The sequence below is a fragment of the Carcharodon carcharias genome, chromosome 3 (genome assembly GCF_017639515.1).
Source record: "Carcharodon carcharias isolate sCarCar2 chromosome 3, sCarCar2.pri, whole genome shotgun sequence".
NCBI lineage: Eukaryota > Metazoa > Chordata > Chondrichthyes > Lamniformes > Lamnidae > Carcharodon > Carcharodon carcharias.
The window spans coordinates 159,354,783-159,381,926 of record NC_054469.1 but is presented as its reverse complement, the minus strand read 5'-3'; the positions used below and the strand labels follow the sequence as shown (position 1 = coordinate 159,381,926).

At 42.7% G+C, this 27,144-nt stretch overlaps 1 protein-coding gene across 1 annotated transcript in view; it reads right to left on the bottom strand.

The window, feature by feature from the left end:
• dnah5 (dynein, axonemal, heavy chain 5) overlaps positions 1 to 27,144 on the bottom strand; it is a 428,506-nt gene that overhangs the window by 185,858 nt on the left and 215,504 nt on the right. Inside the window, exons 52-57 of the mRNA XM_041183995.1 lie at positions 24,059 to 24,231; positions 22,331 to 22,461; positions 20,745 to 20,898; positions 14,305 to 14,572; positions 11,420 to 11,651; positions 4,641 to 4,755 (exon numbers count right to left, since the gene is read on the bottom strand). Of these exons, the coding sequence (XP_041039929.1) occupies positions 4,641 to 4,755; positions 11,420 to 11,651; positions 14,305 to 14,572; positions 20,745 to 20,898; positions 22,331 to 22,461; positions 24,059 to 24,231 (1,073 nt within the window). The remainder of the gene's footprint in view (positions 1 to 4,640; positions 4,756 to 11,419; positions 11,652 to 14,304; positions 14,573 to 20,744; positions 20,899 to 22,330; positions 22,462 to 24,058; positions 24,232 to 27,144) is intronic.

The window sequence follows — 27,144 nt, the reverse complement described above, 5'->3', positions numbered from 1 at the left end:
CAACCAGAAAAGAAATAAGGAGGGAGAAGATTAAATATGAGGGTAAACTAGCCAGTAATATAAAAGAAGATTGCAAGAGGTTTTTTAGATATATGAAGGGTAAGAGAGGCAAAAGTGTACATTGGGCCGCTGGAAAATGAAGCTGGAGAAGTAGTAGTGGGGAACAAAGAAATGGCGGAGGAACTGAATAGGTACTTTGCGTCAGTCTTCATGGTGGAAGATGAGTAACATCCCCAAAGTTCAAAAGAGTCGGGGGGCAGAGGTGAGTATGGTGGCTATTACCAAGAAGAAGGTGCTAGGAAAACTGAAAGGTCTGAAGGTGGATAAATCACCTGGAACAGATGGATTACACCCCAGAGTTCTGAAGGAGATAGCTGAAAAGATAGTGGAGGCGTTAGTGGTGATCTTTCAGGAATCACCGGAGTCAGGGAGGGTCCCAGAGGACTGGAAAATTGCTAATGTAACCCCACTGTTTAAGAAGGGAGTGAGGCAAAAGACAGGAAATTACAGGCCGATTAGCCTGACCTAGGTCGTTGGTAAGATTTTAGAGTCCATTATTAAGGATGAGATTTCAGAATTCTTGGAAGTGCATGGTAAAATAAGGCAATGTCAGCATGGTTTCATCAAGGGGAGGTCATGCCTGACAAATCTGTTAGAATTCTTTGAAGAGGTAACAAGTAGGTTAGACAAAGGAGAGCCAATGGATGTTACCTACTTGGACTTCCAGAAGGCCTTTGACAAGGTGCCACACAGGAGGCTGCTCAGTAAGATAAGAGCCCATGGTGTTAGAGGCAAGGTACTAGCATGGATAGAAGATTGGCTGTCTGGCAGGAGGCAGAGAGTGGGGATAAGGGAGTCCTTCTCAGGAAGGCGGCTGGTGACTAGTGGAGTTCCGCAGGGGTCAGTGTTGGGACCACAACTTTTCACTTTATACATTAATGATCTAGATGAAGGAACTGAGGGCATCCTGGCTAAGTTTGCAGATGATACAAAGATAGGTGGAGGGACAGGTAGTATTAAGGAGGTGGGGAGGCTGCAGAAGGATTTGGACAGGTTAAGAGAATGGGCAAAGAAGTGGCAGATGGAATACAAAGTGGGCAAATGTGAGGTCATGCACTTGGTAGGAAGAATAGAGGCATAGACTATTTTCCAAATGGGGAGAGAATTCAGAAATCTGGAGTGCAAAGAGACTTGGGAGTCCTAGTCCAGGATTCTCTTAAGGTTAACTTGCAGGTTGAGTTGGTAGTTAAGAAGGCAAATGCAACGTTGGCATTTATTTCAAGAGGACTAGAATATAAAAGCAGAGATGTGCTGCTGAGGCTTTATAAGGCTCTGGTCAGACCACATTTAGAATATTGTGAGCAATTTGGGGCCCCATATCTCAGGAAGGATGTTCTGGCCCTGGAGAGGGTCCAGAGGAGGTTCATGAGAATGATTCCAGGAATGAAAGGCTTAACGTATGAGGAACATTTGAGAATTCTGGGTCTATACTCGAAGGAGTTTAGAAGGATGAGGGAGGATCTGACTGAAACTTACAGAATACTGAAAGGCCTGGATAGAGTGGACGTGGGGAAGATGCTTCCATTAGTAGGAGAGACTAAGACTCGAGGGCACAGCCTCAGAGTAAAGGAAAGACCTTTCAGAACAGAGATGAGGAGAAACTTCTTTAGCCAGAGAGTGGTGAATCTATGGAATTCATTGCCACAGAAGGCTGTGGAGGCCAGGTCATTGAGTGTATTTAAGACCGAGATAGATAGGTTCTTGATTGGTAAGGGGATCAAAGGTTATGGGGAGAAGGCAGGAGAATGGGGTTGAGAAACCTATCAGCCACGATTGAATGGTGGGGCAGACTTGATGGGCCAAATGGCCTAATTTCTGCTCCTATGTCTTATGGTCTAAGCCCTCAGAGTGACCCAGGTGTTAGAGGAGTGCATTCGCCTACTCTTTGATGAAGTGGTGCCCACATGTGCATGCATGGAGGTTTCGCTGGGAAGGATGGCAGATACCACAGAGACCCTGATCCAGCAGAACCCGGCGATGCTTGCAGACCTGCACTGCATCGAGGTAGCCATGGGTGAGTTCCTGCAGTGGCAACATGAGGAGGAAATGGGGCACCTCGACCTCCCTCCAGGCACTCCTTCCCCCTCAAGGAATCAGGCTGGAACCCTTGAGCACCCGAAGGGAGGGGCAGCAGCAGCTAAACAGCCCTGGATCATCCACTCAGGAATCTCCGAGGCTGTCTGCTCCCTCTGAGTCCCCTTTGCCTGTGACCCCCTCAATCTCGCCCTCTGTCACCACAGAGGAAGCAGCTGGCCCACAGGAAGACAGCCAAAGCAAGCCAGGGCCCTCAAGGCCTCGACTCTCCAGAGGAAGCACACCAAAGTCATCAAAAGCAACAAGGCCAACCATTGCAGTCTCCACCCCTGCTGCAGATGTCAGGGAAGTAGCTAGAAGAAGCGGTAGGCCTAGAAAAATTAAGAAATTCCAATCACAAGTGGTTGCACGAGTGAATACATTCTGTCACTTTATAATCTGAAAATATATTCACTTTCACTGAATAATGTGTAATGCTGTCTTTCAGCTTCATTGACAGGCTTCGCGAGTCCTCCCACTGCATCCCCCCTCCACCAGCAGAGTTCAGCTGCATGTAGCCGGATGACGTTTTATTCTGGAGGGAGAAGTGTGTGTGTGGCAGGGCCTTTCGAAGCCTCACGCAAGCACTCTCCCATGCACGCGAAGCCTTCATCCATCACACACATCTCACTGTCCCAAGCATTTCCAACGCACCTGCTGAGGTTCTCTTTCAATTGTCCATCTGAGCTGACCTGCATCTCCGCCCACCCACTGACTGCAGTCCCATGCAGCACCTATACACACCTAACATGAGGCTCTGCTCATTTCAATTTGAAAAATATGGTTGTGGTCAAGTTTCTCATAAGCTCCCCCATTGTTTCCCCTCCCCCAGTCACCCATGCCCTTTCCCCCATCATAGTTGACCCCCCGGCATCACCTTCCACCTCCACACCACTATCCTATAGCCCGAACCCTTCTCCTTCACGAATGTCCAGGTGAAGGTGCACGTTCCCTACCTTAATGAAAATCCCACCCCGATCCACATTGACCTCCACGATCTCTTCCTTCCCACCCCAGGATCCGTGTTTGGCTCCGTTACCCCACCATCCAGCCTTGCCATCCTTTTTACCAGTACTGACTCACCCTCATCCTCCCACCCTGCAGGCTCACTCTGCCCCCTCTCACATTCATCATTCCATCCTACCACGCACACCCTAAGTTCAGTCCCCAGGATGCAGTCATTGACTCCAAGGACCCTTCTCTTGCACGTTCACCTGGACATTCCACTGCCCCCTTACTTCTTCCTCCACCCACAATGCTTCTTCCACCCACACTCACTCCCCGCGGACACCTTCCCCCCTCCGAATTCTCTCCTTTCCCCAGACACCTTCCCCCCTCCGAATTCTCTCCTTCCCCTAGATACCTTCCACCCTCTGAAATACCTCCTCCCTCCCCCCCCCCCCCCCACTCCCCTCCACCTCCTCCCTCCACACACACACACACCCCCACCCCCCCCACCACCCCGGAGGAAGGGAAAAGAATATTTTTAGTATTTTGTTTGATAAATCCAGTTTGCACTGGTGCATTAGACATTTGTGCCCAAAGAAAGTAAAGTGACTTTGTCTGTCTAACACATCCCAGCAAAGGAAACAAAAGATGTACTAAACATGTATTAAATTAAATTGCAAAAATTCAAACTTTTTCCTTCCCCTCTATTATAATCTACCAAGAGGGAAACAATATTGGGAAACACTGATCTTTATTTGACTAATTCATGCGCATGTAACTCCATAAAAACTCAAGTTATTGCTTTCAAATCATTAGAAATTGTGCATGTTCTATTAGCATAAAAACTGTTCATTTATTAATACAACTCCAAGACCCTTTAGATGTACATCGAAACCCAACTCTAATCGTCTTTAAGGCACTTTTACTGTCCACCAGTACCCCTGCCTCAAGTTTCAGCAAATAACAAAATTCCCACAAATCAACTGCAAGTCACAGCAATCCAGAGAGCCGATGTGATAAAATGTACACACACCAGATTTGTTCACTGGATAGTTTTACAGTTCACGTAAACTAGTAAGAAAAATGTTAATAACCAAGAGGAAACATTTAACATATATTTTATTGTAAATTCTCGACATTGTTTCAATGAATGATTTCTTTTAAAGTTGTAAATTATCTTTTTTCATGTAACTTTAGATGAGTGATGTTTCCCCATGGTGTGATTGAATGTATAGTCATAATACATTGTAACATTTTCAAAAAATGATGTTTTTGAAACTGGCATAATCCAGGTAGACCAAGAAAATTTATTAGCAGAAAAGAGGGATCAACTTATATGCCAAATGTAGCCTAAACATGAATTTTGGTGCCAAAAAGTGGAGTCATCTTATATGCCGAGGTGACTTACACGCCACGATTTACAGTAATTATGATTAATTTGCCCTGAGGACGTGATGCTGTAGTCATTAGATGCAAGTCTTTTAACTACATAGACAATGAAACAAAGGCACAAAAGTGGTGACAAATTCTAGGAATATCACTTTATAAGAAGTACATACCATATCAGCCTTTTCATTGGCTACTTGTAGTTCTCTCTCTTTCAACTCTAGTTCTTTACTTAGTGCGGCCACTGAATCTGAAGCCTCCTTCAATTTTTCTAGGCCAGTATTCATTCTGTAGAAAAAATAAATCACTATTTAAAAAACAGTTTGGCAAAGCATTTTGCTTTAATACTTCATGAAATAAGATGAATAAACTTCAATCTATGTTTGAATTAATTATTTCTGCTTTCTGTTTTAATATTTTGAGTTTTATATGTAATTTAGGAATTTACTTATTTTAGGAATACTGTTTACAACTTGTTATTTTGTTAATAACATTGTTCAATAGCCTACAAATGCTTATGTGAATTAGAACCATATAGCTTCCTCTTGTTTTTAATGTCAATAATTTAATAGTAGGATGGTTGATAATTTTAGAATGAAAAAAATAGTAGAATAAGACACAGTAGTATTTTGGATGTGCATTTAAATAGCAAAAGGGTGGTAAAAGGAGTAAGGCTGATTGGGGACCAGAAAAAGGATTTATGCATGGAGGCAAGGGGAATAGCTGAGGATTAAATGAATACTTTGCATCTGTCTTTACCAAGGAAGAAAATGCTAGTCAGGCCAGGGTGAAAGAGCAGAAAATTAGTACACAAGGATTTAAAATTGATAAGAAGGAGGTATTAGATAGGCTGTCTATACTTAAAGTTGATAAAGCACCAGGACTGGATGAGATGCATCCAAGGATACTGAGGGAAGTGAGAGTGGAAATTTCAGAGCATTGACCATAATTTTCCAGTGTTCCTTAGACTCAGGGGTGGTTCCAGAAAACTGGAGAATTGCAAAAGTTGCAAAGCCCAGCAATCTCAGGCCAGTCAGGTTAACTTCAGTGGTGGAGAAACTTTTAAAACAATGGGCAGAATCATTCCAGATTTGCACTAAGTGCAGTAACAGGCAGGAAAAAGAACGTTTTACCCACCGGCCGCAATGGCGGCTTTTCATGCCATATAGTCCCAATCTCGCCTCTTTGATCACGCATTCCCGGGAAGCACGCCATTTCAATGGCAGGCGGGTGGGCTCTCAGTCACCTGCCACACTGTCACCTCGTCGTTTCCTCATACCAGGCACCACATTTAAAGTGCAGCCATGCGTACACCTCTCAGTGTTTCCAGCCCAGGACTGCTGCAAAGAAGACTGCAGCCACCCGGTTTTGTGACAGGTCCCTCAAGCGCCCTTTGGATGCCGGAGAGTCCCGCCGTGATGTCCTCTACCCCCGCTCTGGCTGCAGGAGGGGCAGCAATATCTACAATCCAGCATGGGAGGCAGTGGCGGCGGTGGTCAGGGCCAATGCTGAGCAAAAGCCATTGAGTGCCGGAACAGGATGAATGGTCTCATCCGTTACGCCAGGGTAACTCACTCTTCTCGTCACTCTCAACTCACAAACCCATCACACGTCCACAGGGATATCACATCTCAAGGGACAACATCACTAACTCTCACACACACCCCTCACATCTTCCTCAGGTTCATATCTTCTTAAGCGCACGTCCTCATCCCATCCATAGCTTCTCACCACACAAACATTCTATACGGTGCCATGTGTACTACTCACACTCTCTCCATCTGTTTTTATGCAGGAGAAGCTGGCTCAAAGCAGCAGGAAGAGGTCCCAGACCAGGGGTGGAGTGGCCCACATTAGGCCCCTCACCCACTTTGAGAAGCGTGCTGACTGGTGAGGACATGGACTGTGCCTGTGGTGATGCTGAAGTTGACGGTGAGCACCCTCATGAGGATCCTGCACCACATCATCCCACTCTCAATGCAAATGTGAGTGCTCGCTCTCCTGCTTTTGACTCTGCTGCCATGCATTAACTATCTCTACTGAGGTTCACAGGAAGCTCTGCCAAGTGACTAACACCCTCAGCCAGCCAGTCCCTCAGCTCCGTCCACATCCTCACCTCCAGCCAAAAGCACTCCTCCTCCACTGAAGAGCTGGAAATGAGTAGCCTTGAAGACCTGTCACAATGCTTATCCATACCCTCCACAAGCGCAGAGACATTCAGTGGGACCTAGATCTACAGAAGGCTTGGGTTTACAATCTGGTGGTCACCACATGGACATGTGTCCGCAGCAGGAGGAGGCAAGTTCAACCAAGCTCCACCACATTCGGTGCCTGCTGTGAAAGAGGCATCTGTGAGGTCCGAGTCAGATGACGACCCTCTGCATTCGGCCTTCCAACTCATCCTGGAGAGTTAGCAGAAGGCAGGAGAACATCACACAGAGCTGTTGGAAGACCTTAACAGAGTGGCATATGAGTCAGAGGAGTGCGTCGGTCTGCTCTCTGATGACGTGGTGCCCACATGTGGGTATGGAAGTCTCCATAGGAAGGATGGCAGAAGCCATGGAGACCCTGGTCCGCAGAATGCGAAGATGCGCACAGATCTGCACTCCATCACGGGAGCCATAGGTGAATTCCGACAGTGGCAATGCGAGAAAGAAATGGGGCACCTCGATGTCCCTCCATGTGCTCCTTCCCCTCATGGAGTCAGGATGGGGCCTTCGGGCATCCTAACGGAGGAGGAGGAGTGGCAGCTGGATGCCCCTGGGTCATCCGCTCAGGAATCTCAAAGGCTGTCCTCCCTCTCAAAGTCCCCTTTGCCTGTGACCCCCTCAACCTTGGCCTCTGTCACTGGCCTCTGTTACTGCAGAGGGAGCAGCTGGCCCACAGGAAGACAACCAAAGAAAGCCGGAACCCCCAAGGTCTCAGCTCTCCAGAGGATCCATACCAAAGTCATCAGAGGCAACAGGGCCAATCATTGCACAAGCTGTCTCCACCTCTGCTGCAGATGTCAGGGCAGCATCTAGAAGTCTAAGGTGTAGAAAAGTTTAGAAATTCTGTTCACAGTTGGTTGCACAGGTGAATACATTTTGTCACTTTACGATTTGAAAATATATTCACTTTGACTGAATAGTATGTAAAGGTATGTTTCAGCTTCATTTAGAGGCTTCACGAGTCACCTCCCTGCATCCCACCAACCCTCCTCCTCCCCCCTGCACACAGTGATTCTGGAGGGAGAGGTGTGTGTGTGGCAGGACCTTTCGGAGTCTCTTGCAAGTATTCTCCCATCCATGCGGATCCTTACTCCATCCCGCTCATTTCAATGTCCTGAGCATTTTCAATGCTGTCTGCTGGGGTTCACTTTCAGTCATTCATCTGAACTTACCTGTATCTCCACCCACCCACTGATCACACTCCCATGCAGCACCTGTTCTCACCCAACGCGTCTCTCGTTTCACTTTCGATTTAACAAGCATGATAGTGCTACAGTTTTTCTTCAGGTCCCCCAGTCATCCATTTCCCTTCCCTCATCACTGTCAACCCCCCAGTATCAACTTCCATCTCCCCACCGTCACCTACCAGCCACCAGCCCTTTTTTTCAGGATGTCCAGGTGAATGTGCACGTTCCCTACCTTCCCAAAAATCCCACTCCCATCCACATCAACCTCCCCGAACTCCTCTTTCCCACTCCCAGCGTCTGTATCTGCCTCTGAGTCCTCACCATCCACCCTCGCCTTACTTTCTACTGATATTGTTGCATCTTCACCCTCCCATCCTGCGGCTCCCTCTGCCCTCAGTCATTCTCACCATTCCCTCCTACCACATCCCTCAGTTTGCTCCCCAGAAGGCAGTCATCAACTCCACAGACTCCTCCCTTGCACGTTCACCTGGACATCACCCCTATTGCTGCAGTCAGGAGGTTGCAGGAGGTAGGGACCTGGGTGTATATGTGCATTAGTTATTGAAGGTGGCAGGACAGGTTGAGAGAGTGATTAATAAAGCATACAGTATCCTAGGCATTATTAATTAGTGCATAGAGTAGAAGAGCAAGGAGGTTATGTTGAATTTGTACAAGACACTATTTTGGCCTCAGCTGCAGTATTGCATCCAGTTCTGGGCATTGTACTTTGGTAAAGATATGAAGGCATTGAAGGTAGGTTCTGGGAATGAGGGACTTCAGTTATGTAGATAGATTGGAAAAGTTGGAACTGTTTTCCTTGGAGGAGAAGGCTAAGAGCAGATTTGATAGAGGTATTCAAAATCATTAGGGTTCTGGACAGAGTGGAAAGGGAGAAATTGCTCCCACCTATGAAAGGATCGAGAATGACAGGGCACAGATTTAAAGTAATTGGCAAAAGAAGCAATAGCAAAAGGAGGGAAAACTTTGCATCCAGAGAGCGTTTGTGATCTGAAATGCGCTCTCTGACTGTGTGCTGGAGGCAGGTTCAACTGAGGCATTCAAAAGGGAATTAGACTGTTATCTGAAAAGGAAGAATGTGCAGGGTTACATGGAAAAGGTGGGGGGATGGTACTCGGTGAAGTGGTAATTCGGAGAGCAGGTGCAGATACGACGGGCTGAATGACCTCCTCCTGTGCTGTAACAATTCACTGTAACAATTATCAGTAACTTAAACAAATGTGGAGATATTAAGGAAAACCAACAAGGAGTTGTCAAAAAGCAAATCGTAATTAACTAACTTGATTGAATTTTTTGATGGGGCGACAGAGGTCGTTATCAGGCTACTATGATTGATGTAGCGTACATGGCATTCCAAAAGGTATTTGGCAAAGTGACACATCATAGACTTGCCAGCAAAGTTAGTCCGTGGGATAAAAGGGACAGTGGCAGCATAGATATGAAGATGGCTGACAGGAAACAGAATAGTGGTTGTTTTTCTGACTGGAGGCAGGTATACAGTGGGGTTCCCCAGGGGTTGGGACTAATGCTACTAGAGCTACTGCTTTTCTTGATCTATGTTCAAGTGTGCAGATCACAATTCCAATATTTGTTGATGATACAAAACTTTGAAATATTGTGAACTATGAGGAGGATAATTAGGTACTTCAAGAGGGTATAGGCAGGCTGGTGGAATGGTGGATAGGTGGCAGATTAAATTTAATGCAGAGAAGTGTGAAGTTGTACATTCTGGTAGTAAGAAAGAGGAGAAGCAATATAAATAAAGGATACAATTCTAAAATGGATGTAGGATCAATGAGATCTTGGTGAATATGTGCACAAATTGTTGAAGATGGCAGGGCATGTTGAGAAAGTGGTCAATGAGGCATAAGGGATCCTGGGTTTGAATAATAGAGGCATAGAACACAAAAACAAGGGAGTTATTATGATCCTTTATGAAACTCTGGTTTAGCCTTAACTGGACTGCTGTGTCTAATTCTATCACCATACTTTATGAAGGATGTGAAGGCTTTAGAGAAGTTGCAGGAAGATTTACGAGAATGGTTCCAGGGATGAGGAAATCAGGGATGAGATCAGGGATGATAGAGGTGTTCAAAATCATGGTCTAGAGAGGGTAGATGGAGAGAAAGGCTTGGAATTTCAGGCCTCACTCCAAGTTGGGAAGGTGGCGGAAAAGCTTTAAAAGTGGCAGGCAGGATCCAATTCTGGGATTCCTGCCCCCATTGTAGTTTTCAGCTATTTTTGCCAGCACTGGATAAGGGTGCATATAGTGAGCCTACAGGCAGCACCCCTGGCCTTGCTGGTTCCATTGCAGGGATGGCCACTTCAAACCACCTCACAATTTTGAAGGAGTTGGTCTCCTTTTGTTAGGAAAAGTGGTTTGTAGCACCTCAGGAGGGTTGTGAATCATGGGGGAACCCTTGTCTCAAATCAGGAACCAAGAAAAAATAAGCGTTCACATTCCCTTTGAAATACATTGTCCCTCTTACCTTTTCATAAAGCAGTCAATCACACAAAGCCATTTTTGCAGCAATGAAAAAAGACTTTAATCTACTTCACACCTCTTCATCTTGTATAAATAAACACACATGCATGAAAAAACACTTCAAAGAAAGATCAAGTTATCACAAGGTAACAAAGATGGTAATCAAACAAAGCTTTCAGTCACTTGAAAGCTGTGTAAACAAATCCCTGCTGAGCTGAGTCCATTAACCATCCTTGGAGCTGAACCAAGTATTCATATTGAAGCCATCTGGCTTGCCAGATGGCCTCATTATGAATGCTTGGCTGAGCTCCAAGAATGGACTTAACCCCATCAGCAATGTTGACATAGCTTGAGATACAAGGGGGCACTGAGGATGCATTTGGGGCATGGATGGGTCATGGGAGATATGAAGGAGCATGGGGGTCTGACACACCACTAAACAGAGGTGGGCCTTCTAATCTGCCAGCCTCACCATCTATCTGGCTCTATTGCCACCTCGGGCTCGCATCCAGAAGGGGTGAGACAGTCTCTAGCCCCTGCTTGCCTCCCCAACAAAAATAGGATGTACGGGCTTCTCCAGGACCAAGACGGGATTGTGGCGATGAGAAAATTCCCAACTCCCAATACCGATCTGACAAAAATCCAGCCAAAACCGTTCGCATTGGTGGAAGCCAAGAATCAGAGGACACTGATTTAAGGGAAAAGGACCAGCAGCACACAAGGAAAACATTCTTTTACACAGCGAATGGTTAGGATCTGGAACACACAACCTGAGAGTGTGGTGGAGGCAAATACAGTTGGGGCTTTCAAAGGAGAGTTGGATAAGCAACTGAAGAGAAAGAACTATCAGGGCTCGAGGGCAAGGCTGGGGTGGTGGAACCATTTTAGTTGGTCCTCCCTTGTTCCTTCTTTTTTCATCTACCCTCTGACAACTAACTGACAAATAATGAACCTAAAGGAAATTCAGGTGTAAAGGTCAGCTCAAACAGGAATATCTCATGGTACAAGTTAATTCATTTCTGTGAAGAAGTTTAAATGCACTAAATTCCTACCTATTAGCTAAAGTTTGGACCTCAGAATGTTTCTCTTTGTAGATTGCTTTATATCCCTGAATGAAGGAGAGATAGGATTTTGGTGTTACATGGGTAGATCGACGATATCTTTGGAAATAGTCCACACATTTCTCAGCCACTCCATCTTGGAAGGATCCCATGCACTGAACCACTTCTCTTTTTATCTCAACGGTGCAGTCAATTCCAAATGAAGATAAGAAATGGTCAGATACTGTGAAAAAGCAATAAAAAGTTCTAATTTATTAGAACACAAATTGACTTCTCCTTGGATAATTCAGAAAGATGAACTAAGACAATGCACTTTATAAGTTTTATCAATTTTTTACTGCAAAAGAGTTCCAAAATTGGCCCTTTCCACACTAGAGAAGTTAACCAGCCATTTTCCACTTTCTGCTCATGTTACTGTTGAGAAAGTAACATTTCTATTTATGCATGCATGCATGACATGCCACTCATTGACCTCTGACTGCCAATGTCTGTTTTAATGATTAGCTCAGTTGGCTGGATGGCTGATTTGTGATGCAGAGTGACACCAACAGCACAGGTTCAACTCCCCTTACCAGCTGAGTTCATCCATGAAGGCCCCGCCTTCTCAACCTCACCCTCACCGCAGAGGTGTGGTGACACTCAGGTTAAACTCACCACCAGTCATCTCTCTCTGTTGAGAGAGCAGTCTATGGTCCTCTGGGATTATGGCAACTTTCATTTCATTTTCGATTAAGACTACCTACCTGCAATGCACCAATGGACATTTGACTGTTGACCAGCACATGTAAGCCAACTTAGAAAACTAAGCAAAAGCTGACCAACAACATTAAAAAAAAATGTCTAAAAAGATGGCAAGTCAAGGTTAGTCCATATTATAGCTTATGACAATGGAAACCAGAGGTTGCTCAGGTTTGTAACTTAAGCAGAGAGTACATGTCACTTGTTTAGAGGAAAAAAATATTTTAAATATATCAGAGCCTCAATGGGAAATACAAACATTCTCTATGTTTTTGCATAAATATTGTGCTGTATCTTTTTGGGGGACAAGGGCATCCTCCCCCAGGAAACTTTGAATTTTTACATCAAAACTGTTTTTGGTTAATTTTAAGTAATTCCTTTCACTTTATAATGGTCAGATTTTTTTATCCAGTGATGGAAAAACAAAGTGACATTTGGATATTAAATAGACTAACAAGAGTATAATTTATCTAGAAGGAAAAAACAGTAAAAACTGGGAAATGAGAATACTGGTCCGAGCTAGTCTTGTATACCTTAAAATGGAACACCAGTAAAAAGTAGGGAATAAGAGTACTGGTCTGAACTGTTTTTCCCTTCTCGCCAGAACTAAGTCTCTCAACAATTCCTTGTTTGATAGCACTGGGACAGTGCCTAAGATGTTAAGACAACTATATAAAAAAATGCATTAAAATGTGTTATGAAAGTACATACTGAGCTAATGATAAAGCATAACCTTGCTCTGCAATAAAATTACATTTTTCATTGCAGCAGCATTCAACTGAATTGACTGAATTAAGCTCTTGACAGTACTGAAAGATTCTGGAGTAGACTGGTGGGATAGACGAATCATAAGAAATCTGTACATGGGACAAACAGCAACAGTGAGAGCAGCCAACGGGGAGTCAGAAACATGTGTAATTGGAAGAGGAGTTTGACAAGGGTGTTGTTTATCACTAGTCCTCTTCAATGTCTATGTAGAAGCAATGATTCAAGAAACATTTGAAGGCAGAATCTAGCATTTAAACTGGGGGGGACAAATGATAACATTGGTTAGATTTGCAGATGACAAAGCAGTTGTTGCAAGCAGAGAAGAATGATTACAAGAACCAGTTGATAGACTAGTAACAGCAGGCACGAACTTTCGGATGAAAGTGAATGTTGGCAAAACCAAAATGATGCATATCTCAAAATCATCAAGAAATATTCACATATCCATAGAAGGCAAAGAACTAGAACAGGTGCAAGAATTCAAGTACTTAGGAAGCATAATATCTGCAAGGCACAACAAATAAATAAGAACAAAGAAAGCAATGGGAAAGGACCTATTTGGTAAGAAGAGACGGATGCTAACCAGAAAGCTCAATAAACAACCCAAGAAGTGACTTGTAACAAGCATGATTTGGAGTGTTGTTTTGCATGGATGAGAGACTTGGTCTTTATGGAAAGAGGAGAACAATTTGCTAAACAGCTTTGGAATGTGGTTTGGAGGAGAATGGAAAGGATCAGATGAACAGAAAATGTAACAAGTGATGAAATGCTGTTGAGGATGAACAAACCACGAAATTTGCTGAACGTAATTAGGAACAGATAGAGTCTGGGTGGGGCATATTATAAAAGGAAAGGAGCTTGTAAAATACATTGTGGAAGGAAGATTTCAAGGAAAAGAGGAGGGAAGAGCATATCAATGCTGGATGTCTTGGAAATTGAAGGAAGTTATTGGAAAATGAAATGACTGGCACAGGATAGAGAGACATAGAAAGACGACTGTGAGCCAAAGACCTCCCTTCAAGCAAAGCACACATAATGATGATGATGATGATTAGAGCAGCACATAGTGAGAAGGAGAGTAAGCATAAAAGTGTAGACCGGAAAAATGAATTCCTTTAAATGCTGTTGAAGCCACAGTCCAAATTCCTGCTTGCATTAATTTATAGCAGGCATCATCACAATTAAAGCCTGCTTTAAAATAAATTAATCACCTTCAATTCTCTTCTAAAGCCTCTCCATCAAAAAATTTCCTCTCCTGTTCTACATTGCTCACTTAATAGTTACCTGGAGTAATCTTCCTGAATTTTAACCAAATAAAATTCTGGCAAAATATTAATTTTTTAGATCTGCTGCACTGTGCCCAGACTCACCAGCAATGAGAGCATCTTTGGGCCAACGACTGAACCAGTCCATGGTGCAGCCAGAAATGAGTGCTGGAAACTTCAGCGCTCGATTTCGGAATTTCTCTCCCACTGGTGAAAAACAGAGTACTACGTGAAGATTCTGACGAACTCTACTCATAAAATAGTCATACAGGTTTTCACCGGTTGGTGGTCTGCGAGGATATTCCTTCTTCATTACAGGCACTAGGTCACTAGTAACCTCATCCAATTCATCTCGAGCAAACAGATTAGAGACCTAAGATCAAAATAACAAATATGAAGCTAATATTAACACAATAACATCAAATGTTAATTAAGAAATAGGAACAGGAGTGCATCGTATAGCTCCTCGAACTTGTTGTGCAATACAAGATCATAGCTGTGCTTTGACCTCAAATCCACTTCCTCACCCAATCCCTATGTCCCTTAATTTCCTTGGGCCAGGATTTTACAGTCAGCACGCGGAGGCGGGCTCAACATACCGGCACATAAAATGACACGTGATGATGTCGGGCATATGTCCCGACGTCATCGTACTATTTCGCGATGTTTCGTTCGGCGGGCGGGTGCCAGAGTCAGCTGTGCACTCGCTGATAATTAAAAAGCCTATTAAGGCCATTAACGAAGTAATTAATTTCAAATTTATGCTGCCCATCCAAGCTAACGGTTGGCGGGCAGGTGAAAAGGCCAAGGGGCCTTTACGTTTTTTAGGAAATCTGATCTATGAGAGGGATGACATTTCCTAAAACTTTTACAAATTGAATAAAAACTTCTTTTGAAAAATAAAAACATGTCCCATCTCATGTAACACAGTCAGATGAGGGGAAAATATTTCATTAGATTTTTATTGCATGTATTTATTTTTTTCCAAAGCGCTTCAATATCCCTGAGGTAGCTCCGTGCCTCAGGGATATTGAAGCGCTCTTTCGTGCATATGTGCAAAAGAGTGCCGGACCTGACTCTCCATCCTCCCCCCGCCTACACAGGTAGCGAGCACTACTGCTTGTGTATCATGCTGGGCAGGCCTTAATTGGCCGAGCCCACCCAAAGCAGGAAAAATTCAGGCCTTGGAGTTCAAAAATCTATTGATCTCAAGGATAGAGAATTCCAAAGATTCACAACACTTTGAGTGAAGAAATTGCTCCTCGTCTCAGTGCCAAATGGCTGATACCTTACTCTGTGACTATGCTATTTCTAAACTCTCCATCCAAGGGGGAAAAAACCTTTTAATGTCTACTCTGCCAAGCCCACTCAGAATCTTATATATTTTGATGCGATCACTTTTCATCCTTCGAAACACCAGAGTATAGGCCCAATCTACTCAATATCTCATAGAACAAGTCTCTCATCCTAGCAATAAATTTAATGAACCTTTTTCACTCCAAGGCAAATATATCCTTCCTTTGGTAAATGAAGACCAAAACTGTACACAGTATTTCAGGTATTGTCTCACCAAAGTAATGTACAATTGCAGCAAGACTCCCTTATACTTGTACTTCAACGCTTTGAAATAAAGGTTAGCATAAAATTTACCCCATTATAAAAACAAAATACTGTGGATGCTGGAAATCTGAAATAAAATGGAAAAATGCTGAAAATTGTCAACAGGTCTGGCAGCATCTGTGGAGAGAACTTTTCAGGTTAATGACTTATCATCCAAATACAATTTGCCTTCATCATTGCTTTCTTTAGCTGCATGTTAACTAAACGTGTTTCATGTACAAAACCACCCAACACTCTCTGAACACCAACTTTTAATAATTTCTCACTATTTAAAAATATTCTGCTTTTCTATCCTACCCACCAAAGTGAATTGCCTCTTATTTCCCCACATTATACTCCATCTGCCAACCTCTTATCCACTCACTTAATCTAATTCCCTCTGAAGATTCTGTAGGCAAGAAATTCAGTTGTGTACCTTTTAGTGCCTACCTTTCCAGGATCAGGATGCTTTCTATTTTCTATTGTAAGGTTTTCTATTGCAAAGCCTCTGAAAGTACTCTGGAGTGGTGTAGGAGGTGTTTTGGTGTCTTCCTGCATTTGCCAGAGGTTGTTGCCTTCTCCTTATAGGGATGACAGAGGAGTAGGTGACTTATGCAAAGGCTGCAACAGGTATGGGGTAACAGTGGTTGTGTCTCTGGGTCTACCGAATGGCCAGGAGATGGAGAAGAGGCTGTGGAGAGCAAGTTCAGGAAGGCACTACAAATTTGAAAATGCTGTCAAAAATTCTAAGCTTTTGTCCTTCCCGACATCATTCCCACCTCCAGCACCAGACAAAAGTTCAGCCCCATGTGTGTTCTCACCAAAACCTTAATCAACTGCAGCAAGGTACTCCAACCCCTTTACAACAATGGCCAAAGTACTATTTGCATTCCTACGTGTTTCCTGTACCTGCACATTATTTTTATGTGATTCGTGTACACGGACCCCCAAATATCTTTGCATACTAATATTTACTAGATCCTCACTAAAAAAAATTCTGCTGTACCATTCTTCCTACCAAACTGGGTGATTTCATACTTTCCTACATTATTCTCCATTTGCCAAACTCTTGCCCAATAACTTCATCGGTCCATATCCCTTTGCTGAATATTTTCACCTTCCTCACAGATTACTTTTCCTCCTACTTTCTTCCTGCTTTACAACATTAGCAAACATGAAAACATTACACTCAGTTACCTCAGCTAAATCATTGACAGAGGTTGTAAATAGCTCAGGGCGAGGCACTGAGGCTTAAAGTGGCAACAGGAAGCCCAAAACCTTTTTAAAGGAACATGGTACCACACAGCAAGTTCCCTCAAATAATAATCAAATAAATAACCAGATAATCTCTTTTGGTATGTCAGCCAATGGATAAATATTGGTCAATGTTCCCATGAGCAGATGCACAAGCCTCCTTCCATGATAAATAAATAATAAATAAATAGCTGAGTAAAAATTTCCTGAAGGGACTGCACACTGAAAAATCTGGCTGCACACAACAGAGGAATTTTAAAGGGAACATTGGCTAGCACACCAAAAAAGCTCACCTACTTGGGAGTACTGCTAATGGAATATCTACAGCCTGTGAGCAGACAGACTGGTGAAAAGCTCGGACATCCACATCAGAAATATTACTCATCTGTTTTCTCTATAGATGACTGGCATTTTTTATGTTTCAGGCAGACAGGGTCTCAATTTAACATCTCAGCTGAAAGAGTGCCCGGCATGGCAGTGCTCCCTCCACCAGCCCAATGGAAATTTCTGAATAAAGACAGGAAGGGGTGGAAATGTAGAGCAATTTACCCTCTACCCACAAACAGCTTACACTGGTGTTTCACTAAAAACTGCACAGAATTTCTAGGCTGATCTGTCCATACAAGGAGGTTATTTTGATATAAATTTGGACAAGAACAAGACCTACTTGTTAATAAGTATTGATATTGAAGAAATTGTAATATATAAGGTCTACTCCATGAACAATACACCTAGTATCCCCCACTGCAAGGCTCATTAAGTGTGGAATTACTTAAATTAGGGAGCCTGTGTCATGAAGCTATTAATGTATATAATATTTTGGAAACTATTTTTCTTTTAAAATAGAGGTTTAGTCTTTGGGTATGTCTTAACTGGATTGAAGCCAGTTAGTCTGGGTGCTTTGATGGGTACTAGTTTTGATATGTAAGGCAGATAGCATGCATTTGCATTTTTTGAAGAGAGCATTCAAGAAGTGGGATGAAAACTTGACACCTTTCTAGCAGCTACCAAGCAATATGTTTATATTACTAATAAAATTGGTAGAATGGATGGGGTTTCATTGTTAAATGGTGAAGTTCAAAGAGGTTGTTGATACAATGAGAATTGACGTTCAATGGGGTTGGTAGGTATAACTTCAGTGCTTTTTGGGTGTACAGAGCAGAGGCAATGTAAGATCAAAAGGCACCGGCAAGCCTCCAACTGGCTCCACAGTGAAAAGAACCTCATTTTGAATTTGTAAGGTGAAAACACTTTGGCCAGAATTTTCCTGTCGGCGATTTGGGGGTGGGGCCCACTCACCAACAGGAAAATAATGCAGGATGACATCAGGAGGAACCCCCAACGTCATCCCGGTCCCTTTAAATTTTTAGGAAGGTGGGCGGACAGCGAAATCAGCTGTCTGCCTGCCGACCTGCCAATGGCCAATTGAGGCCATTGACAGGGTCATTAAGAATTAAAGATAAAAGCAAAAAACTACGGATACTGGAAACCCAAAACCAAAACAAAAATACCTGGAAAAACTCAGCAGGTCTAACAGCATCTGCGGAGAGGAGCACAGTTAACGTATTGTTGAAGGGTCATTCGGACTCGAAACGTTAACTGTGCTCCTCTGCGCAGATGCTGCCAGATCTGCTAGTTTTTCCAGGTATTTTTGTTTTTGGTACAGTTAACTTTTCAAGTCCGAATGACTCTTCATCAGAACTAAGGAAAAATAGAACAGAGGTAAAATATAAGCCGGTTTAAGGGGGGTTGGCACAGGTAGAGCTGGATAGAGGGCCAGTGATAGGTGGAGATTGCCAAAAGATGTCATAGACAAAAGGACAAAAAGGTGTTGAAGGTGGTGATATTAGCTAAGAAATGTGCTAATAGGTGACATTAAGGGTAGAAAGCAGGACGAGCAAGGTACAGAAAGCCCTAGTGGGATTGGGGGTGGGGGGGGGGGGGGGGGGGGGGGGGGGGGGGGGGGGTGCGCGGAAGGGATCGAAATAGGCTAAAAGGTAGAGATAAAACAATGGATGGAAATACATTTAAAAATAACGGAAATAGGTGGGAAAAGAAAAATATATATAAATTATTGGAGAAAGGGGGATCGGAAAGGGGGTGGGGAATCCCTCCACCCCTTGCACAGGAAGCGCTATGCACTTTCTGTCGGGCAGACCACTGTGCGGGCCAAAATGGCAGCGGGCCCTGTTTCGGCGACAGAGTTCGGCTGCCCGCCTGCCACTGAGCCAGTGGGGCCCGCCCACTAACCCAGGGCAAAATTCTGCCCTTTGTCTGGTGTTTTGGTTAAGTTTATGGGTTGCTGTTGCCTTAATGGAAATTAATTTGGGAATTTGTTAAAAGTTATGGCAGTAGTAATTTATAGCCATGTGTACATATATTTTAACCTGTGTAAATTAATAAAATGTTTCATTTAGTTGATGTAAAACCTTGAGAACTGATGGTCTGATTCCTGAATTTAGAGTCGCATCTCAAACATAACGCTTAAAATTATTGGTTATGACAGCTGTTTAAAGTTTCCCTCTGGGATTTTTAAATAACTCCGCTTTACCAACTGCATCGGTCATAACAGCCTGTCCATTGGAAGGCACTAGTAGTACTTCAGTTGTTGAGCACCCATTTGGATTAGATGCTTTGGGTGTCTGATTCAAATATTAGAATTTTAGTTGTGTATGACCTTTTCCTGATTAGAGGGCTAGCTGTTGCCATCCAATATTGCAGTCCAAGTCTCACATAGCACATCTTAGACAAAAACAATAAGCTGATCTAGTATAAAGAGGTGAAGTGGGATAACTGAAATGATTTCACATTTGTTGATATTGAAGCATGCATTAATAGCTTTAGAATAGACAAATGTAGTTATGACAATTCTAAAGATGATTGGAAATGTAGCCAATACTGTAGGCATGATAGGCTATGTAGCCAGTACTGTAGGAAACTAGCTAAGCATACAATTTGTAAAATTTGATGACTTTTACAGGCTGGAGAAACCACCATTAGAGCGATAAGATAACAGACAGGGGGTTGATGTTAGACCCGAAATGCTAGCAAACCTCCAGGGTTAAAGCTGAGATGAAGGGAACATGTGGAGCTTGAATCGTCCAGATCATTAATTAGGTTTTGTGATGTATGTGTTAACATATTGAAGGTTATATCAAGCTTTATAGTGAAATATGATACCTAAAGGCTATAAATTGGTTACAATGACTTTGTATCAGAGAGAGACCCTGGAAACAACCAGGACACATCTCTCCCAGCATATGTTAGAATTAAAATCTTTACTGACTTGAAGCTCACAGACTCAGAGTGGTTGGTTTATTTTTTTAGCACAACCAAGGTAAAGGTTAGCACATTTTCAGGCAGGGGCAGAAATCAGCTTCTCAACAGTAGCAGTCTGTGCAATAAAGCTGGAATCAGATTATCTGTCCCATTGTATGTAGAAGAGCAGCAGGTTCCCAATTTCATTTTGTTCTAGACACACCTGTGTACAAAGTATGCCTTTGTGACAAGAGTTAAATATCATGTCACATATCGGTTTTGAAATTAGAAGTTTTTGACCTGCACCGTGAGTGAATTACCTGCAGACTAGATACTAAAGAGCAATATTATGGAAAGTATATCATATTGTCTTGTACAACAGTACCATACACTTTGTGTTTATTCCTTTATGGTCTAATGATCAATTAACTTACCTCTCCAGATGATAAAACATTGTTCATGTATTCAAGGAAAGACTCATCTTTGATCTCATTATCTGTAAAGATAAAGGTAGTTCCCTTGCCTTGATGACCTGCAGTTTTGTACAAAACCTTCAAATCTTCCATCAAGTTAGAGCTGTTGTATGATCTGAGAGAAGTTTGAATGGAACAATTACTTTATTTTAAAGGCAAACTACATTCTGAAAGATCTAAGTAATAAGCTAAAATAATCCCTCAATCACCAAAAGAATGCACGATAGGATTATTAACATCATTGTACCTCCGTTTTCAGGGCTAAAATATTTCAGGTTAATATATGTTCCGTACAGTGCGATTTGTATAAAAATTACATACATATTAAAATTTTAAATTTAAAAACATATTTGATGAAATTACCACTTAATATGAAGTTCCACTCAGCTATATTACCACTGGGTGAAGTGAGTTAAAATCCACCATTAAGTGTAACTAGCAAGACAAAAAGGCTAATGCTCTGTCCAAGTCCACAATAAACTCACTATGCAGTTTTAAGACAGCAAAATCAGAACAGATTATAAAGCTGTTTGAATATTACAGTCTATTTTCAAAAATATTTTGTCCTGTTATGACACGGCAGATGATGTGCCAGGCAAATCAAATCCACAAGGAAAACTTGATCGCGCGGTCATAATGATTTTGCAATTTATATTTTATATCATGATGCGCCCTGAATTCAGTAGTAATAAGTCCACCAAGACTCAATATTTTACAAAACTAAATTAAACATTTAAAAACAAAAGAAATGATTTCAAGCACATACATAGGTCTATAAATTACTATAACAACTCCTAAAATCCCTAATTAATGTGGCTTCCAGTTACAGCCCCGTTAAGGCAACAGTAAAAATACAAATAGATTTTAAACAGATTCCAGCCATTTAACACATAGAATTCAAAGTGGCTTTTCCCAGCTACGGTTTCTGTAGACGGCAAGCTTGATGCACAACTACTGGAGGTTTTTCACACTTCTGGAGGGTCTTCCAATGCCTTCCCTAACACATAGCCTCCATTCTCCTTTGTACATGTTTCTCCCTTTTAATGTAAATCCCATTGTTCTCGTATGTCTTTGGAACTTAACTTTTCTACTTTAAATCATTGCATGGTGCGAATATTATCAGTAACCTTTGGGAAAAATAAACACACTGCTTGGCCTAGCTTCTCTGGCTAGGTGTAACATCTTATCATCTCTTTGAAATTAAATCTACTCTGATTTATCTAAAAATGCAAATTCTCCTCACCCCACATTCAAAAACTTCAGCCATATTTACTTGTTTAGCATTTTAAACCTAACTTCTTTTGATGAGTCAAAGCCTCCAGGCCAGCTGTTTCCAACTCAATTAAATCCTACACACACACACAGAAACTATCTAAACCGCACTATTAACCTACTTTTATAATGAATCACAATAATATTATGGAGAATTATTATATTTTTGTGACAGTCCTCACTCATCATTGGTGCTTCATGACAGATTCTATCCCTTTAAGGGGTAAATATTCAAATCAATGATGTAAGGGCAATGAGAAATACTTGTAGCTTACCTTGTTAGTGTGATTTGGAATGTCTTGTATCCAGCAATGAAGGATGCCAGTTTAGTCAAACTTTGCTTGCCTGACCCACCTACACCAACGAGCAATGCATTCCCACGAGGTGTGCGAATGATACGTGAAATCTAGTGATAAAATAAATAATTTACATAACTTTGTTTTATGAATGAGTTCAGCAACAGCACATTTCTCCTGGACAGAAAAAGGTAAGCTTTGTGAGCTCTACTTTCTGTCTCAGAGGGTTGTTAAGATCTGGAATACACTATTTGAAAGAATGGTGGAAGCAGATTTCAAAAGAACTCTCAAAAGGGTATGTACATAAAGAAGGCTAATTTTCAGGGTAATGGGAACAAAGCAGGGGTGTGGATCTAAATTGGGTAGCTCTTTCAAGAAGCCAGCAGAGGCACAACAGGCTGAATGGCCTCCTTCTGTGCAGTAAGATTCTATGATTCTATGCATAGGGACAAGGATCAAAGAACTAATCACAGAGCGATTCCTGGTGCTCCCACTGTCAGGATCTCTTGTATTTATATGAGATCTTTTACATCCATCTGAGAGAGCGCTTTGGATTAACATCTTATTCAAATGGTGATACCTATGACAGTACAACATTCCCTCAGTAGTGTACTGAAGTATCAGCCAAGACTATGCACTTAAGTCTCTGGATTAGGAATTGACCCCACAAACTATTGGCTCAGAGAAAAATTGTTACCACTGAGCAAAGATTGGAAACTGGAAACATGACAGTGATCTACTTTCATCAATACCAAACCAGCTTATACATTGAATTGCCTTTGCCTTTTGATTCAAACAATGACCTTATTGTACTTGATTTTGCTTGTGATAGTCACAAGCAGGTGACAGTATCTCCTCCTGCTGATTTTCACAAAAAAAAATTCGACAAAACATATTAAAGCAGTAGTTAGTTTGTTTTATTAAACAGATGGCACTAAACAATAAGAAGATCATATTTTCAGTGCTCAAAGGATTTAAATAATTATAGCTTCAATAGTCTGGCTTTAATACTACTGAATATTTGAACATTTAAACATTGGGAAATAGGCTTTACACTGAAAATTGGCACAAAGCTTGCCACAAATTGGACCTTGGGCCACATCTATATAATACTGATGACCTGTGGAAACCAATTAGACATTCAGATACAGCTAGCCAGTCAGGGTCCTGGAAAATTCCTCCAGTTCCAACGTAGTTGCATCTTGGAAGAAGCGAACCGAATGGGAAGGTGCGTTATCATAGGTTGGCAGTGGTCTGCAGCATTGTTGTGGGGGCCAGAAGAAGCACATTTGCTCCACCTGGTTCCACATTGAGGTAAGTAAACATTAGCAAAATCTTTTCTTTGACATCCTCCAATGACCCCTTTAAGGACTGCTGGTTAAGCCACCGGATATTTGGACATTGCCAGCAATCGGTTTGGCTGCAGCTGCTGTTGCAGGTTGGTTCTCCCACTGCATAAAATTTCCCCAAGTGCTTTCAATATCATCTGTTGAAGCCCAGAAAAGAGTGGGATAATGACAGGATCCATGGAAACAAGGTATGAGACTAAGGACAGTGAAGTCAAAGTGGGAGTGAGATGGAGAATTAAAGTGCCAACCAACCAGAGTTTGATCCAAGCTGTCTGCCTCAAGTGCAGCATTTCAACTTTCTGCAGTGACCAACTGCCATTTTGGTAAACCTTAATTACTTGATTCTAAATAATTTTACCTTCACTAAGTGAGTCATGGCATCCTTAAAAAATACCATGTCCAATCCTGCTCCTCGAATACTTTCATTATACTGCTGCAAAAACATATTCAGTCGATCCTTCAGGTGATCAAAACTTCCAATAGGCTCATACGTCTTTGGCATATCAAAGTTAGTGTCCTCTGGTTCATCTCCTGAAGCAAAAGATTTAATTTTATGAATGTGCATACTTAAACCCATTTACTTCTTTAACTGCCCAGATCAAGGTCTGACAGCTATATTAAATACAATGAGGGTTTCTGTCTCTAACATTCTTTCAGGCTGTGAGTTCCAATCCCCCAACACCTGCTGGTGAACAAATTTCCCATCAACTGCTCGATAATCCTTCTGCCAATTATTGTACATCGATAACCCAGATTATTGACCTCTCTACTATACGAAATTGATCTTCTCTATCCATTCTAGCTAGGCCCCTCATAATTTTATATACCTCAATAAAATCTCCCCTCAGCCTCCTCTGTTCCAAAGAAAACAACATCAGCCTATCCAATTTTCCATCATAGTAAAAATTCTCCATTCTTGGCAACATCCTTGTAAATTTCCTCTCCACTCTCTCTAGTGCAATCACATCCCTTCTGTAATGTAATGACCAGAACTCTAGCTGTGGCCTAATTAGAGACTTATACGGTTTTACAGTTTTAGCATCACCTTACCGGACTTACAATCTATGTCTCAAATAATAAAGGAAAGTAGCCCATACGTCTTCTTACTCACCTTGGGCTGGATTTAATGCAGCCCATCGCAGCAGGATTCATGGTGGCTAGGCCCTCATCAGTCTCGTGGCAGTGGCAAAACCTCCCTCATTATGTCAGAGGGCTGAAGGGGCTGACATGGGATTCTTGGCCGCCGATGACAAGATGTCAATTAGGCTCACCAATGAGCCAACTGACATCCATCATCCCTGATTCCATCTCAATTCAGTGGTGGCTCAGGGGTTAAATGGGAGCTACACAGCTTTCCCATGTGCCTGATCAAGGGAACTGGCATTGGAAGGGGGGAGATGCTTAAAGCTATTCCCCTGTCCTTGTCTCTGACCCCGTGCTCTCCCCTCTCCCGTGACCCCTACCCCATGATCCCCATTCAGGCCTCATTTGCCTTTGGCCTGGTGTCCTGGTGATCCTTGGCTTCTTGTGCATGTATTGCTGGCAGCTACCACTGCTCCTGGTGGCACTGATATGCAATGGATAGCTGCCACCTTCTGATTGGCCAGTATCTCTCAGCAGGCAAGACTTTAGCCATCAGGGTCCTGAATCACTGGGAAGGCCCAACAATTGGCCGCTTAAGTGCCTGAATACCATTAGGCATCCTCCGTGGAACTGACGGGGGTACCCCGCCAATTCTCCAACTGGTGGGCAAGTGCCCCACTAGGCCGACTAAATCCAGCCCCTTATTTCTCTGTCACACTTGCTTCAGGAATCTGTGGACATGCGGGTCTCTTTGTTCCTCTACACTTCTTAGTATCTACAGTTTATTGTGTGTTCCCTTGCCTTGTTTCCCTCCTCAAGATCATGACCTCACACTTCTCCAGACTGAATTCTATTTACAGCCTTTCTTTCCACCTGCCCAGTCTATTGATATATTTCTGTAGGTGACTATTTTCTTCCTCATTATCAACTGCACAGCCATTTTTTTTTAAATCATATGCAACAAGTGCCATCACCCCCTACACCTCAACCCCCTCCCATGGCACCTTCCCATACAACCGCAGAAGGTGCAACACCTGCTCCTTTACTTCCCCCCTCCTCACCGTCCAAGGGCCCAAACACTCCTTTCAAGTGAAGCAGCATTTCACTTGCACTTCACTCAATTTAGTCTACTGCATTCGCTGCTCCCAATGCGGTCTCCTCTACATTGGAGAGACCAAACGCAGACTGGGTGACTGCTTTGCGGAACACCTCCGGTCTGTCCGCAAGCATGACGCAGACCTCCCTGTCGCTTGCCATTTCAACACACCACCCTGCTCTCACGCCCACATGTCTGTCCTTGGCCGGCTGCAATGTTCCAGTGAAGCCCAGTGCAAACTGGAGGAACAGCACCTCATCTTCCGACTAGGCACTTTACAGCCTTCCGGACCTAATATTGAGTTCAACAACTTTAGATCATGAACTCTCTCCTCCATCCCCAACTTCTTTCTGATCCCCCTTTTTCCAATAGTTTATATATTTTCTTATATATATAATATATATATATTTTTTTTTTTCTTTTCCCACCTATTTCCACTATTTTTAAATGTATTTCCATCCATTGTTTTATATCTGCCTTTTAGCCTATTTCGATCCCTTCCCCCCACCCCACACCCCACCCCACCCCCATTAGGGCTATCTGTCATTTGCTTGCCCTGCTTTCTACCCTTAATGTCATCATTAGCACATTCCTCAACTAATATCACCACCTTCAACACCTATTTGTCCTTTTGTCTATGACATCTTTGGCAGTATCTTCTTTGCCTCCACCTATCACTGGCCCTCTATCCAGCTCTACCTGTCCCACCCCCCTTCAACCAGCTTATATTCCAGCTCATTTCTATATTTCTTAATTCAGATGAAGAGTCATACGGACTCGAAATGTCAATTGTATTCCTCTCTGCAGATGTTGTCAGACTTGCTGTGTTTTTCTAGGTATTTTTGTTTTTGTTTCAGGTTTCCAGCATCCACAGTATTTTGCTTTAATGAAAAACATGGGACCTGGTACTGAGCCCTGAAAATCCCTGGAAACAGCCTTCCAGTCCCATAAACATCCATCGACCATTCCTACTTGCTTCCTGACACTGAGTCAATTTTGGATCCAACTAGCCTCTTGCCCTTGGATCCCATAGGCTCTTACTTTTTTGACTAGTCTGCTATATGAGGCCTTGCTAAAACCATGCACACTAAATAAAACACCTCAAACACATCATTAACTCTCCTTGTTACTATCTCAAAAAATTCAATCAAGTTAATCAGATATGAGCTTCCCTTAACAAATCCATGCTAACTGTTTTATATTAATCCATGCCTTTCTAAATGACAAATTATGCTGCCCCTGTGATTTTTTTTCCAATAATTTGC